Consider the following 15141-nt stretch of genomic DNA (forward strand, 5'->3'; position numbering starts at 1 on the left):
GCATTGTGAGATCAGGTAAGCAGAGGCTGTGTGTAAAGAGATCTTTTTATGTTTAACTTCACAATGCAGGGGCTTCTACTGAACTTTGAAGGCCTCACTTACCTTTATATTCCTCTCTCTTTCCAGCTTTTGGTTGTTGCCCGCTTTCATGTTGAAGAAAATTGTCCTTGGGAATTTTGCCTCCGGTCCCGTAGATCCTGAAATGGCCGACGGAATTGATTTCATGGTGGATAGGGTAAAGATCCATAACGGTCAAGTTGGTTGCTTAATGGTGTTCTGAAGTTTGTCCAGGAAATAGCAAAATACTGGGTGTTTTGAATATTCTTTTCTTTTTCCCTTTTCTGTTCAGTGAGGTTGTGTGTGCGCGTGGGCAGGTAGGCCTTGACTTACAACACTTCTGTCAATGCTCCTACTGATGGAACCCAACCCAGCAAGCGCTATCGAAATGATCCGATCTCTTAATGCAAAACTTTATTGAGGACATCATTTCGGCACAGAATGAAAGAAAAACCAACTCTGGCTAATTCCCATGCAATTCAATATATTTAAAGTATAGAGTCCTCCCTCCCTCCAATTAGTGCAAGTCACATTGTCCAATTAAGTGTCACAGTATCGTTATGAGAAGATCTGGCAAACGCCTGCTGAAGTGACCTTGGTTCTCACAGGCTGAATGCTTAATGGTTACAGTCCACATTCCAATCCCCCCCCCCTAGTTTGTTGAAAGTGAAAGCAGCATGAGTACGTATCAAATCTTGACAAGTTCATTTAGTGACCGTTTGAAATTACAACGGCACTGAGAAAAAATGACTTATTGACTGTTTTGTCATACTTAACGACCGTGGCAGCATCCCCATAGTTGCATGATTAGAATTCAGATGGTTGGCAACTGGCTCATATTGATGATGGTCGGTCATAAATTATTGCGGCCATAAGTCAAGTCAATACATACCTAGACTCGATTTTATAACCGTTTTTTGCAGTGTTTCCTAAATCACCGTGGTTGTTAAGTGAATCTTGGGGGTCATACAATTCCCGGGATCATGTGATCACTTTTTGCGACCTTCTGACAAAGCAAGTCAAGGGAGAAGCCAGTTTCCCTTAACAGCCATGCTACTAACTTAATTGCTTCACTTAACCCAGGGGTGTCCAAACTTGGCAACTTTAAGACTTGTGGACTTCAACTCCCTGCTCTGCTGGCTGGGGAATTTTGGGAGTTGAAGTCCACAAGTCTTAAAGTTGCCAAGTTTGGACACCCCTGACTTAACCACTGTGGCAAGAAAGATTGTAAAATGGGGCCAAACTCACTTAAATGTCTCACTTAGCAATAGAAATGTTGGGCTCGATTGTGGTCGTAAGTCAAGGACTACCTGTATGTATGTACCCTGTTTTCCCGAAAATAAGACCTCCCTGGATAATAAGCCCAATTAGGCTTATTATCGCTCGCTGCCTCCTGCACCTCAAAAATAATAAGACCTCCCCGAAAATAAGGCCAACCACTTATTTCAATGGTCAAAAGAAAATAAGACCCGGTCTTATTTTTGGGGAAAACACGGTCCTAGGAGGACCACAAGATCCCTTCCAACTTTGGTATTCTGCGTTCTATTTCTTGGTCATCAGATTTCAGACCCAAATTGATGGTTTTTTGTTTTTTGTTTTTCTTAACATCGGACAGCTGGAAACTTTGGGCCAGAGCGAGCTGGCTTCAAGACTCACTCTCAATTGCCAGAATTCCTACGTTGAACCTCATAAAATCCGAGATGTCCCTGTCACCATCATGGACGTGAGCAATCTTGGGCGTATTCCTAGCTGATAAACATGAGATGAAACCGGTTTGGCTGAGTATTGATTTGTGGGGAATCTCCAATCCCGGAGAACTGTGGTGGTTGCGCCTGCACCATTTCCTGCAAGCGTTGGGACCTTCTGGAATAAAAGATAACATAACTCTATAAAGCCCTAATAAGGCCACACCTAGAGTCCTGCATCCAGTTTTGATTGCCACACTATAAAAAAGATGTTGAGACTCTAGAAAGAGTGCAGAGAAGAATAACCAGGATGATTAGGGGACTGGAGGCTAAAATATATGATGAACAGTTGCAGGAACTGGGCATGGCTAATCTAGTGAAGAGAAGGACCAGGGGAGACATGATAGCCTTCTTCCAATATTTGAGGGGCTGCCACAGAGAGGAGAGGGTCAAGCTATTTTCCAAAGAACCTGAAGGCCAGACAAGGAATAATGGATGGCAACTGACCAAGGAGAGATTCAACCTAGAAATAAGGAGGAAGTTTCTGACAGAGAGAACAATCAGCCCATGGAACAGAAGTTGTAGGAGCTTCATCACTGGAGGCTTTCAAGAAGAGACTGGACTGCCATCTGTCAGAAATTGTGTAGGGTCTCCTGCTTGGGCAGGGGGTCAGACTAGATGACCTACAAGGTCCCTTTCAATTCTGTTAATCTGTTAAAAAAAAGGAGAGAACTTCTGCTTTCAGGGAAAGATCCCGGGCTCAATGATAAGGTATGGCAAAACTCATGCTGATGCTGTTTTTGACTTTTAGGTATTTGATCAGAGTGCCCTGTCTACAGAAGCCAAGGAAGAGATGTATAAATTGTATCCCAACGCCAGGAGAGCTCATCTTAAAACAGGAGGCAATTTCCCATATCTCTGCAGAAGTGCTGAAGTAAATCTTTATATCCAAGTAAGTCCTGCTCATCCATCCATCCATCCATCCAATTTACTGTATTTTTTGCTCCATAAGACACACTTTTTTTCTTTCCCAAAAGTGGGAAATGTTTGTTCGTCTTATGGAACAAATATTGCCAAAGCCCCACCCACCCACCGCTCCCCACCCTTCAGCTGTTTTTTGGCCTCTGTGCACCCCATTTTCGGCCTCCACAGATCTCTTTTTGGCTTCCACGCATCCCGTTTTTGGCTTCCATGCGCCCCGGGATGCGTGGAGGCCAAAAATGGGGAATGTGGAAGCCAAAAACAGGACAGGTGGGGGACAAAAACTGGACAGGTGGAGGCCACAAATGGGGCTTGTGGAAGCCAAAAATGGGACACGCGGAGTCCAAAAATGGGGAGCGCAGAGGCTGAAAATAGGGCATACGGAGGCTGAAAACAGGACACGCAGAGGCCAAAAACAGGAGTGCGTCTTATGGGCAGGTGTGTCTTGTGGAGTAAAAAATACGGTATAGACCTGGACCATCTGACCATCTCACAGTTCAGGCAACTCTGAAGAAGAGTTTCCTCCCTCACGGGTGAAAGTAAAGTCAATGTCAATGTTTTATGGTTTAGAGGGGGAAAACAAGGAATGAATGGATTCTACTTCTGTCCGTCTGTCCTATAGATACACTTGCTTCAGTTTCATGGGACCAGATATGCTGCTATTGACCCCTCCATGATCAGCGCAGAAGAGCTAGAAGTCCAGAAAGCCAACCTCCAATCTAGCAACGAACAAGAACTACCATCGTAATTGGACAATCGGAGGGCCTCGCCTCTTTCCTTGTTGGCAGATGTCCTACCCAATCACATCTGACCTTCTCCTTGTCTTTCTCTCTTTCCCACTAAACTGGTTAGAATTGGGTCCTTAAAAGTCGGCTGGATGGATTTCGTTACATGAAATAAGGCTACAGACGCTCGCTCCCGTTTCTGTTTCACACGCTAAGTTTGGATAATAAAAGCTAAAGATGCAACTTTGGAAGACTTGTTATAAAGAAAACAAAACAAAACGAATGCAACTGTCAGAGACAAAACTTTTAGTACCAAAGCCTTCATTACTGTGCTCTTAACGGGGAACAAATCTTTTTAATATATATATATATATACACAAATCTATTATCTCCATGCAGAGAGGGGCTATTATGAACAAATTACAGATGTCTGTACGTTCATTTATAATTTGAATATTTAGTTTTAAACTTTGTTGGAAGTGTCAATGTTGCTGTTACGTTTCTTTATATACTGTTGCCGCTTAATGACTTGAAATCAAAGGGGTTTTTTTTGTAAAATTTATTTGCTATCGTACTTTTGTTTTTGAATAAAATTTTAACTGGGCGTGGGGAGGACCCCAGTTATTCTGCTGTTAACAATTTGCAAGGTAGTAGCTTTGCTTCATCCTTTAAGGTTTGGAGTTTGGTACAAATTTTGTAATATCCTGCGTAGTCTGGAGCCCTCCAGTTAGATTAGAATTAGACGGATCCCCAGAATTTTCAGTTGTGCTGTTCAAAATTCCTGGAGATTAAAATTCATTGAAAGTTGGAGATGGTTATTGAGACCTGAAATGATTCAGGTTTTCTACAAAGTGACCGTTCCCAAGTTTTCAGCAGCTAGAAACAAACGAACTATGCAAGAGGGGGGGGGGGAAACCATTTATTTGAAAACCAGATGTTTCGACATTGCTTTTAAAAATACAAAAACGTCATGACATATTTAAGAAAAGTGTACTGTCCGTAGATAAAACGCTGTCGTGTCGGAACTGGTGAAAACAAAACAACTGTTTTGAAGTTGAAAGTGCATATCTGTACAACTGGAAACGGGAGTGAATCCCGGGCCCCGGGATCTTCCCCAGGACTTTGGGATCAGAGCAAATAATGATGGAGGCTGGGAACAGTCCCAGGCTTCTCCCCTGCAATTGGTATCATCCATCACCTGGACAGAAGCTACTTCAAAGTGCAGGAAATGACATAGAACAACTTCTTCCTGCCTTCCCTTTTCGTCAGAGATGAGCAACCAATGCCCAAAGAGAGTAAGTGTGTAATGCACCTCCAGGCACCAATCTCAGAGCTGTATCCTCGCTCATTGCCTTTTCTGGCAAATCACAGCGTAGGGCCAGCTGGTGTGTAAATCTCTTCCTCAAAGGGAATGACCCAAGGCTGAAAAGGGCCAGACACAGAGGCAAAGAAGCCAGCCAGCCACCCTAGCCAGCTCCGTGTGCATAGTTGAGATAAATAAAATGAAAAAAAAATAACAATGGACTACAAAAGTGTTGGCAGACACGGTAGAATGGTTCTCCCCCTTGCATTCCTAAGCCACCTAGCATTAAATGTCATATGGATTGAGACAGCTGTTCTCCCCAGATGTGGACATCCAAATTTGGAGCCATGTTCAACGAAAGGATGCGGTGAACTGAAGCAGAAGTTGCCAGGCCTCCATAGAGACCTGAGGTGCTGTTGTATTAGTGAGACCTTGCGCTGTTTGGAGTGTTAGTGCAACTGTAATTTTGGCTCTGTTTCCAGATGACATATATCCCTTGATTGTTCACCCAGCACTCTGAACCAGGTTAGTGAAAGCTAGCAGATCTAAGTGTGTTCCATTCTAATTGTGGCCAGTTTTAACCACAGTTACGTTTCGCTTGATGGCTCACCTTGGGTAAGCTTATGGTTCAGTTAATACAGCACATGAGAGCATAACTAGGTGGAACATACTGTGGGAACTCAAAAGAGTTCGTTGTGTCTGAGAGGGTCATTCTGCTATAATCCATGGTGAGAGCTGGATGTTGTGATATCTACAATCATCAGATGTTTATCCAAATAAGAGCTTTCAAAAGGCGTTCATCCAAGTGAAAGTGACTTAGAATGAAAAGAGGTGATTTTCTAGGAAATGTTGAACTGGAAAATTTCCCCATGCAAACGAGTAGAGTGGAATAGTCACCTCGGTGTAGCCCAACTCTGCACGAGTACTAGGGCTACATTACATGTTGGCTCAGTGGCTAAGACGCTGCGCTTGTCGATCAGAAAGGTCGGCTGTTCAGCGGTTCGAATCCCTAGTGCCACGTAATGGAGTGAGCTCACGTTACTTGTCCTAGCTTCTGCCAACCTAGCAGTTCGAAAGCAGGTAAAAAATGCAAGTAGAAAAATAGGTGCCACCTTTGGTGGGAAGGTAACAGCGTTCTGTGCGCCTTTGGCGTTTAGTCATGCTGGCCACATGACCAGAGAGCCGTCTTCAGACAGCACTGGCTCTTCAGCTTTGAAACAGATGAGCACCGCCCCCTAGAGTCGGGAATGACTAGCACATATGTACGAGGGAAACCTTTACCTTTATCTAGTGTTGGGAGGAAGAGGCATAAAATCTCGGCTTCTCAATTTTTTTTTGAACAGTCACTCAAAAAGTAAACATGGCACAACTTTTGAAACTGGGATTAATCCAAAGTCGAACTGCCAGATTATTGCAGAACATTCTGACCATGTGTCTGCCTACGAAGCATGCTCTTAGGATAAGGTTCCATTGGAGGAAACACGCCTTTATGAACTCCTAATTGGAAAACAAAGATAGCAAAGTGAATAGGACAGAAACAAATTAACTCTGGACCAAAGAGGGACTTATTAGCACCAGAGCAATGATCGTCCTTAGCAATGCTGGTTTGCAATCCGGTGCTGTGGTGTGAGGTGTAGCCAAGAGTTTTAGAGGCATTCGTTGTGTTACTACAACCCAGGACAACAAGAAGCTGGATGGATGATAAACCTCACCATGAGATTTTCACAATTAAGGACATGTACAAAGAGGTGTAAACCTCTTCGTTGTGAGTTATTCCAGATATCAAGCCAATGGGCTGGCCAAGAATCTCCATAAACATTAGATTAATGGGATCGTATGGCAATGATAAGAACAGATAAACATCCCTTGTAAAGTCAGCTTTAGACCTTGTTTCAGACCTCGGGGGGGCAGCGGAGGAGGGTAAAACCCGTTATTTCCCCTTCTCTCCAACTGAGGCCCTACAGATGCATTGCTGTGATTTAGAGTAAAACGGTTTACGTCGACCTGACCTGGATTGGAAAGGTTGCCATTCAAGATGGCAAGAAGCCCTTGGAAATGGTGGTCCTTTGGATGCAAAGTTCTGAAAGAAACCTCTGGCAGAGTTGCATGGAGCCATGTTGTAAAGCACCTCAAGACCTCACATTGCTGAACACCTGCGTGGAGATGCGGGCGAATCTGCATTCGCTTGTTTCCGGATACTTTCTGTTGGAAGAGAAAACATACATATGTGTCATGGCCCCGTCTGAAGAGTCCGAATCCGCGGTGTAGCTAGAGGTGATAGAGATGGAGGGGGCAGCTTTGTTGGCTTCGGAGGAATGTGGGGAGGAGCAGGCCAAGGCAGCCGAGAGCCCCTCAGGATTGGGACGGCTTGTTAGCAGGTAGGAATGGGGGCAGGATGACCGAGAGAGGGCAAGCAGTGGACATGAGAAGCGACAGAGCTCAGGTGATCAACAAGGACCCCCCCCCCCCGATCCCTGATCACCAAGAGTGGAGAGAAGGCGGGAACAGCGCAGGCCAACTCGACGACTCGGGAGAAGAGCGCCCTGCCCCTCTTCACAAGGCACACCTGGGGACTGAGATTTAACAAGACACTTTGGGGAGGGGCGTTTGTCGGGAACAAACACTGAATTGGTAGAGTTTGGTGTGCCGGTACAGACATTTGGAGTTTGCAGGACTGCTTGCTTCTTCCTTACTTGTGGACTAAGTGCCTTCTTCCTGACTTCGTGGACTCATTGTTTGTTCTTTGTTTCATGGACTCATTTCCATGTTCCTTTATTTGCTGGGCTGGGTGAAACCAGAGGCTGCTGTGTGTGTCTGTGTATCTGTGTGTGCTTTGCTCTGAGACTTGCCAAGAACCTAGGTGTGTTTGAGGGGACATTTGGAGAATTAAAGGGGAATTTGAACCTGGCTGTGTGACCTTTGTGCCTTGTCCCAGGTCATCACAGTATGTGTCTAAGCTGGACTTGGACTTCATCCAGCTGATCCTGGGATGAACTAGCTCATTAGACCAAAGAGAAGGGCCAAGGAGTCACTATACCTGCTAGGTCGCTCCTCCCAATGCCAACCAGCCCTTCGTACAGTCCTTTGATTGGGTTGTCTCCTGCCATGATGGCCCCATGAAGCCAAATCAGCAGCATCCGATGGCCGTGTTCTCGGTAGCTTTTGGTGCCTGGCGAAAAGGGAAGAGCTCAGGTGAAGTGAGATATTCCAAGATTATGGATTATGGATACCATAACGACATCACGTGTCATGGCATCATCATCATCATCAAGAACAAATGACACAAACAATGTCACTTAATGACGCACTGTAGGCAGTTTGATGCTAGAAATTCACATTAGTCAAATAAAAGGTTTTTTTTTTTCCAGGACAAGGAGTCTGTTTCATGGTGTTGTGAAATTTAGGTCAAAACAATGACCAGATCCGGATAAATATCTCAGGGGTTGCCACAAAGAAGAGGGAATCAAACTATTCTCCAAGGCATCTGAGGGTAGAACAAGAAGCAATGGGTGGAAACTAATCAAGGAGAGAAGCAACTTAGAACTGAGGAGAAATTTCTTGACAGTTAGAACAATTAATCAGAGGAACAGAAGTTTCCTCCAGAAGTTGTGAATGCCCCAACACTGGAAGTCTTTAAGAAGATGTTGGATAGCTATTTGTCTGAAACGGTATAGGGTTTCCTGCCTAGGCAGGGGGTTGGACTAAGAAGACCTCCAAGGTCCCTTCCAACTCTACTATTGTATTGTATTGTAAATAGGCTGGTGGTTTTCAGATACAGCCTCCGGGCTAACAAATTGTGTTATATGTTTTAAGAAAGCTTCAGCCTTTTAATAAAATGGAACAGTTTGAAAAGGTGCCGCTAGAGACCAACATAGCTATCCTTTGTCTTTGAGTATGTCACTGCTTTTGCTGAATTGCCAATGTTTGAAATCTTTTTAATTTACTCTAACTGTTTTCAATTGCTGCCCATTGGGGATTTTTTTTTAACATTGAAAAGAAGTTTCTGGCTTGAATTGGAGATGATGAAGGGAGTACAGTATAATTGGCATAATTATAAATGTTACATCTATGAACTCCTGGTAGTATACTCTCATCTGGTTATTTTAAGGGTAATGTTTTAATTTTAATTGTTTTTAGGGCTTTTAGCCCCATATTTATTCTTCTGTACAGTACTCTTAATTTTAACCTCCTCCACATATATATACGTATATTTATAGTTTTAGTTATATCTGTATTTTATCTGTTATTTATTGTGTGGACTGTACACCGCCCCGAGTCCCTTTTTGGGAGAGGGGGCAGTTTAGAAATGCGAATAATAATAATAATAATAATAATAATAATAATAATAATAATAATAATAATAATAATAATAATACAGTAGTAATTTCCGCTTCCCCAGAGGATTGGGCTCGTTCACCGATGCAGCTCTATTTCTCTTTAAAAATGCTGCCTGGGGTCGCACATAACCCAGGGGTGGGGTGGGGTGGGAGAACAGAAAATCCAATTCAAACATGCTTCGTCCAGCTTTTTTAAAAACATGAATAGCCGGTCACAGCTGAGCCAGCTATTTCTAATATGGACTGGATGGCAGCCAGGTTAGAGAAATAATGGCTAGCAAAGCGGTTTTGGATTTTTACTTCTTCTTTTTCTTGCAAACTGCTTCTTGGTTTGGTCTCCTCTCTGGGAACAGACGCGTCGTTCATATTTCATGAGATGTTTTCCTTCGGCGCTGGTCTCACAGTCAAAATGCTAGTCTTGCATTTTTAAAACTCAGGGCTACGGCTATTTTAGTCTGTCTGAAAGACCCGAGAAGGAGTACAGAGAAGAGCAACAAAGATGATGAAGCGCCTGGAGGCTAAACCAGAGGTGGTATTCAGTAGGTTATGACCGGTTCTGGAGAACCGGCAGGAGAATTTTTGAGTAGTTTGGAGAACCGGTAAATACCACCTCTGACTGGCCCCGCCCCCATCTATTCTCTGCCTCCCGAGTTCCCGCTGATTGGGAGGAAATGGGGATTTTGAAGTATCCTTGCCCTGGAGTGGGGTGGGAATGGAGATTTTGCAGTAACCTTCCCCTGGAGTGGGGAGGGAATGGAGATTTTGCAGTATCCTTTCCCTGGAGTGTGAAGGCAATGGGGATTTTGCAGTATCCTTTCCCTGGAGTAGGGAGGGAGTGGAGATTTTACAGTATCCTTCCCCTGCCATGCCCACCAAGCCACACCCACAGAACTAGAAGACCTCCAAGGTCCTTTCCAACCTTACTATTCTATGTTCTAAGAAAGTTAGACCCTCTTCATAATACAGATGGGTCCTGGACTTACACCCATATGTTTTAGTGATAGTTCAAAGTTATCACAGCACTGAAAAATGTCACTCATGGTCAGTCCTTGCCCTTAGGATTGTTGCAGCATCCCCGGGGTCACGAGATCAAAATTCAAGCCCATGGCAATCAGCATGTATTTATAACGTGTGCAGCATCTAAGACAGTGGTTCTCAACCCGTGGGTCAAGACCCCTTTGGGGGCGAATGACCCTTTCCCAGGGGTCGCCTAGGACCATTGGAAAACACATATTTTCGATGCTCTTAGGAACCGAGACACCAATTTTATGGTTGGGGGTCACCACAACATGAGGAACTGTATTAAAGGGTCGCGGCATTGGGAAGGTTGAGAACCACTGATCTAAGAGCATATGATCCCCAAGTCTGACCTTCCCAGATAACTTCCAACAAGCAAAGTCAATGGGTGAAACTGAGTTTATTTAATAGCATGATTCATCTGACTGAAGTGATTAGCTTAACAACCAGCAAAAAAAATGGGGGAGGGGGGTAAAATCAGATACGATTCACTTAGTGTCCTCCTGGGCAGTGGAAGTTCTGGTCCCAATTGTGCTTGTAAGTTGAGGACTTCCTGTAGACATGGCACCAGTGGTGAAATTCATTTTTTTTACTACCGGTTCTGTGGGCGTGGCTTGATAGGGCGTGGTGTGGCTTGGTGGGCATGGCAGGGGAAGGATATTGCAAAATCCCCATTCCCTCCCCATTCTGGGGCCAGCCAGAAGTGGCATTTGCTGGTTCTCCGAACTACTCAAAATTTCCGCTGCCGGTTCTCCAGAACCTGTCAGAACCTGCTGGATTTCACCCCCACATGCAGTGGTGGGATTCAGCCAGTTCGCACCTATTTGGGAGAACCGGTTGTTAACTTTCTAAGCAGTTCGGAGAACCGGTTGTTGGAAGAAATCTCATTTTGTTTTTTTCCCAATTCACAGGGCTAATCCTGTAAGGAAGGCAGGAAGGAAACATTCTGGTGTTGCTTCTAGTCTAATCTTTATTGCCCTGCTTACAGAAACTGCCTCTCCGGTTAACCCTTATTACATTGTAACAGCTAAGGCGAGGCGCCCATCGACCTGAGTGACATTGAGTTGGCCACGCCCACCAGGTCACCTGACCACTGAGCCCCACCTACCCAGCTGATCATTAGGGCAGAGAACTGGTTGTTAAATTATTTGAATCCTACCACTGCCTACATGGCACCCTTCTCAAATGTTCAGGAACGGTGGTGGCATTTAGCCGGATCGGACTGATTCGGACGAACTGGTAGTGGCGATCTCTGGGTGGGCCTACCTACCCACCCCGGCGCTATGCTGTCCTATTTAGCCACATTTTCTAAGCTGCGGGCATGCATGCAAGTTGACATTTTTGGTGCTTGGCGAACCGGTAGTAAAATTATGTGAAACCCACCTCTGTTCAGCAACCACCAGAATGGAGATCTTGGTCCCTGGTCTCCTACTCCTACTTAGCAGCAGCTGGGAGGAAGGTCATCTCTGTAACCTACCTGTCCACTGGTGTTCAATGGCCCGGATATGGGCCTCCGTGAATTTCCAATAATGTGCAAGTTTCTTCCACTCGTTGGCCTTGAGGTATTTGGTTGCCAGCCGCCATATCACTGAACGGATATGTTGCGTTTCTAGCCGATGGTCTTGCTTGAAAGTTAAACGTTCTGTTATCCAGGAATCAGAGTCGCTGTTGAGGTTATCCTGTAAAAAAAAGGTCACCATTTCCTTCACGGTTCATGTTACGAACCCAGATGCTTATGGTTATTCAATAAACCGTGGTTAAAACAAACCCAAGCTTAGTGTAATGATTGAGTACAATCCCTTAGTATCACTGTCATGTCAGGCAAGATTTGATTCCTGTAACTCCTCTAGTGGGGAAATGGAATAGTCATGGAGTAACTCATCCCCACAGATCCAAACATGGAATGGGTTATAATCCTTATTAACGGATTTCTAATTCTTCATCTGCCTCTGGGCAGTATACACAAACCTGGTTTGCCATGGTTCATTTAACCCAGTTTTTTTCCCAACCTTAGCGACTTAAAGATAATTGTAATTTTAGTTTTTAAGGGTTAATTTCACTGGGGTTTTAACTTTTTTAAGTATTGTAACTTATTTATTTATTCTTACCTCCTCTGTACACTATATAATACTTTTGTACGTCGCCCCGAGTCCCTGTGGGGAGAGGGGGCGACTAATAAGTTCAAGTAATAAATAAATAAATAAATAAAGCTGTGCGGACTTCAACTCCCAGCTGGCTGGGGAATTCTGGGACATCCACACAGCTTAAAGTTGCCAAGGTTGAGAAACAGTGATTCAACCACTAGGTAGGGTTGGCTCAGGGGCTAAGTAGATGCAGTGGCTAAGACGCTGAACTTGTCGATCAGAAAGGTTGACAGTTCAGCAGTTCGAATCCCTGTGCCACGTAACGGAGTGAGCTCCCCTTACTTATCCCAGCTTCTGCCAACCTAGCAGTTCGAAAGCACGTAAAAATGCAAGTAGAACAATAGGAACCACCTTTGGTGGGAAGGTAACAGCGTTCCGTGTACCTTCGGTGTTTAATCATGCCGGTCACATGACCACGGAGACGTCTTCGGACAGTGCTGGCTCTTCGGCTTTGAAACGGAGATGAGCGCTGTCCTCACTGACAAGCCTTTTGCATATAAAAATAAGAATCAACCCTACTCCTGTCTAGTACTGATGGTGTTATCCAGTTGGGTCATGAGGCGTCTGCAAGAAATCCATCAAGCTCAGAGAGGACCAAGGACCCCACAGTTCAACCCTCAGCTACAAATATTCTGTTCTACCTTATTACTCCATTTGACGACAACAAAGTGTCTTTCAAAAAAACATTCAAGGGAAAGAGGATAATGGTAAAAAAAAAGATGCTGCATGTTTTTGCAGCTATTGAATGTCAAGATGGACATGCGATGCATGTCCAATAAATGTCCCATCTACTATTGGCCATCCTCTCCCCACTCTTCTGTGATCTCCCTGGCTTTTCATATTTCCTTCCTTTTTATTGGATCATTTTTACCTGTTGTGACCCTCCCAGAGATGTTTAAATGAGATGGGAAGCCATGTAGCTCAATCAATCAATCAATCAATCGATCGATCAATCAAGTCCCTAGGCTTTTCCCAACAGCAGCATGACTGTTGCCACAAAGAGAGATTTCTGTCCTTGAGAAACAATTGCAGGGTTTCGGTTTCCTCTGAAGAAATTCTCCCAGTTTTGACAGAAAATTTCAATGAGTTCTTTGCGTCTAGCTCCATCCCACAGCTACAATTTCCTGTTTGCTTGGTTCCCCCACCGCCCCTGCACAATTAACTACTTAGCTTATTGTTCAAACTGCCCAAATAGCTGCTGATTTTGTTCTACAGAGGAATTATTGAGTCTGTCATCTGCACCTCCATAACTGTCTGGTTTGGCTCTGCAACCCAACAAGACAGACACGGATTTCAGAGGATAATTAGAACTGCAGAAAAAATAATGGCTACCAACCTGCCTTCCATTGAGGACCTGCACACTGCATGAGTCAAAAAGAGGGTTGTGAAAATATCTACAGACCCCTCACATCCTGGACATAAATTGTTTCAACTCCTACCCTCAAAACGACACTATAGAGCACTGCACACCAAGATAACTAGACACAAGAACAGTTTTTCCCGAATGCCATCACTCTGCTAAACAAATAATTTCCTCACCACTGTCATGTTACCTACTAAGACTTTATTACTATTCTTATTCTCTTCCTTCCTAGTACCTATCTCTTCCCACTTAGGACTATAACCATGTTGCTTGTATCTTTAAATTTTATATTGTTTTATTTGTTTCCTAGTATGATTTGATTGCTTATTAGTAACCTATGACTATCATTAAGTGTTGTACCTTATGATTCTTGATGAATGTATCTTTTCTTTTATGTACACTGAGAGCATGTGCACCAAAGACAAATTCCTTGTGTGTCCAATCACACTTGGCCAATAAAGAATTCTATTCTATTCTATTCTATTCTATTCTATTCTATTCTATTCTATTCTATTCTATTCTATTCTATTCTATTCATTCCATTCCATTCCATTCCATTCTACTTCTGTTCTGTTCTGTTCCATTCCGTTCCGTTCCATTCTATTCTTTATTATCGAAAACCATTTTGTGCTTCTGCCCAGTTAACCTCTTTCCATTTGGGGCCCGTATTACCTCAGCCCCCAATTTCCTTCACCTCATTCGGCCACCTCAGAATCGCAAAGCCCACTTACTTTTTCCCACTTGTAAAACCTATCCGCTTTGATGATCATATCAGCCAAAGTGATGTGGTTCCCACGAGCAGCTACATCCAGTGATGTTTTTCCTTGCTGCAGAAAAAAATATACAAATCCCCTGAGTTGAACAGGACAAATCTTTGGGACTTTTTAAAATTAATGGGCAGCAAATATTTAACTCCTGCTATGTCGTGACTGTATTTCCTCCACTGATCGATAGATACTCGTCCCTGCATTTTTAGTAAAGATTTAGTTTTGCCTGATGAAAATTACATCTTTATAGCTGATGCCATGCAGATTATTAGATGCCAGCTTTATACTGTGGTTTTTAAAGCATGGAGGAATTTGCAAGCATTTTATATTTTCCTGTCGAGCTGAATGTCTGTGGAGATTCCCAATCAACCAAGTCATGCTTGTCCCAAAGGTGTTTTGTTAAAACGCAACTGACTTTCTTGCTTTTATTCCCCCCTTGAAAACATTTGGCTTCTCATCCAAGAAGCGTCTTCAGTTCTAACTGACCGGTGGAGAAAGGAAAGATTTAGCGTGACTGCAAAGAATGCAAACACTTCCATTCTCCACCAGTCAGTAAGAAATATAATAAGTATAATCTTTATTGTCATTGCACTTAAATACAATGAAATTGCTTCTTAAATTGTACTTAAATACAACGAAAATGGGGACAGGGTGCGAACTGGAAAACATAGTTTTTGTAGCTCAAATGTGGGATGCATAAGGTAAGTTGCAGAGATGGGTTGCTACCGGTTCAGACCGGTTCGGCTGAACCGGTAGGGTTTT

At 43.7% G+C, this 15141-nt stretch overlaps 3 protein-coding genes across 5 annotated transcripts in view; 1 reads left to right on the forward strand and 2 right to left on the reverse strand.

The window, feature by feature from the left end:
* SPG21 (SPG21 abhydrolase domain containing, maspardin) overlaps positions 1-4052 on the forward strand; it is a 31060-nt gene extending 27008 nt beyond the window's left edge. For both annotated transcript variants that reach the window (XM_081965139.1, XM_081965140.1), the window contains exons 7-10: positions 127-235; positions 1673-1780; positions 2554-2694; positions 3346-4052. In XM_081965139.1, the coding sequence (XP_081821265.1) occupies positions 127-235; positions 1673-1780; positions 2554-2694; positions 3346-3471 (484 nt within the window). In that variant the 3' untranslated portion in view covers positions 3472-4052. The remainder of the gene's footprint in view (positions 1-126; positions 236-1672; positions 1781-2553; positions 2695-3345) is intronic.
* The window catches only part of RASL12 (RAS like family 12), a 326560-nt gene that overhangs the window by 130874 nt on the left and 180545 nt on the right, over positions 1-15141 (reverse strand). The window lies entirely within an intron of this gene.
* ANKDD1A (ankyrin repeat and death domain containing 1A) overlaps positions 4216-15141 on the reverse strand; it is a 34239-nt gene continuing 23313 nt past the window's right edge. For both annotated transcript variants that reach the window (XM_081965136.1, XM_081965137.1), the window contains 4 exons: positions 14344-14439; positions 11583-11784; positions 7789-7920; positions 4216-6953 (listed from right to left, as the gene is read on the reverse strand). In XM_081965136.1, the coding sequence (XP_081821262.1) occupies positions 6889-6953; positions 7789-7920; positions 11583-11784; positions 14344-14439 (495 nt within the window). In that variant the 3' untranslated portion in view covers positions 4216-6888. The remainder of the gene's footprint in view (positions 6954-7788; positions 7921-11582; positions 11785-14343; positions 14440-15141) is intronic.

This window comes from Natrix helvetica, assembly GCF_964273705.1.
Source record: "Natrix helvetica genome assembly, chromosome: 12".
Classification (NCBI taxonomy): Eukaryota; Metazoa; Chordata; class Lepidosauria; order Squamata; family Natricidae; genus Natrix; species Natrix helvetica.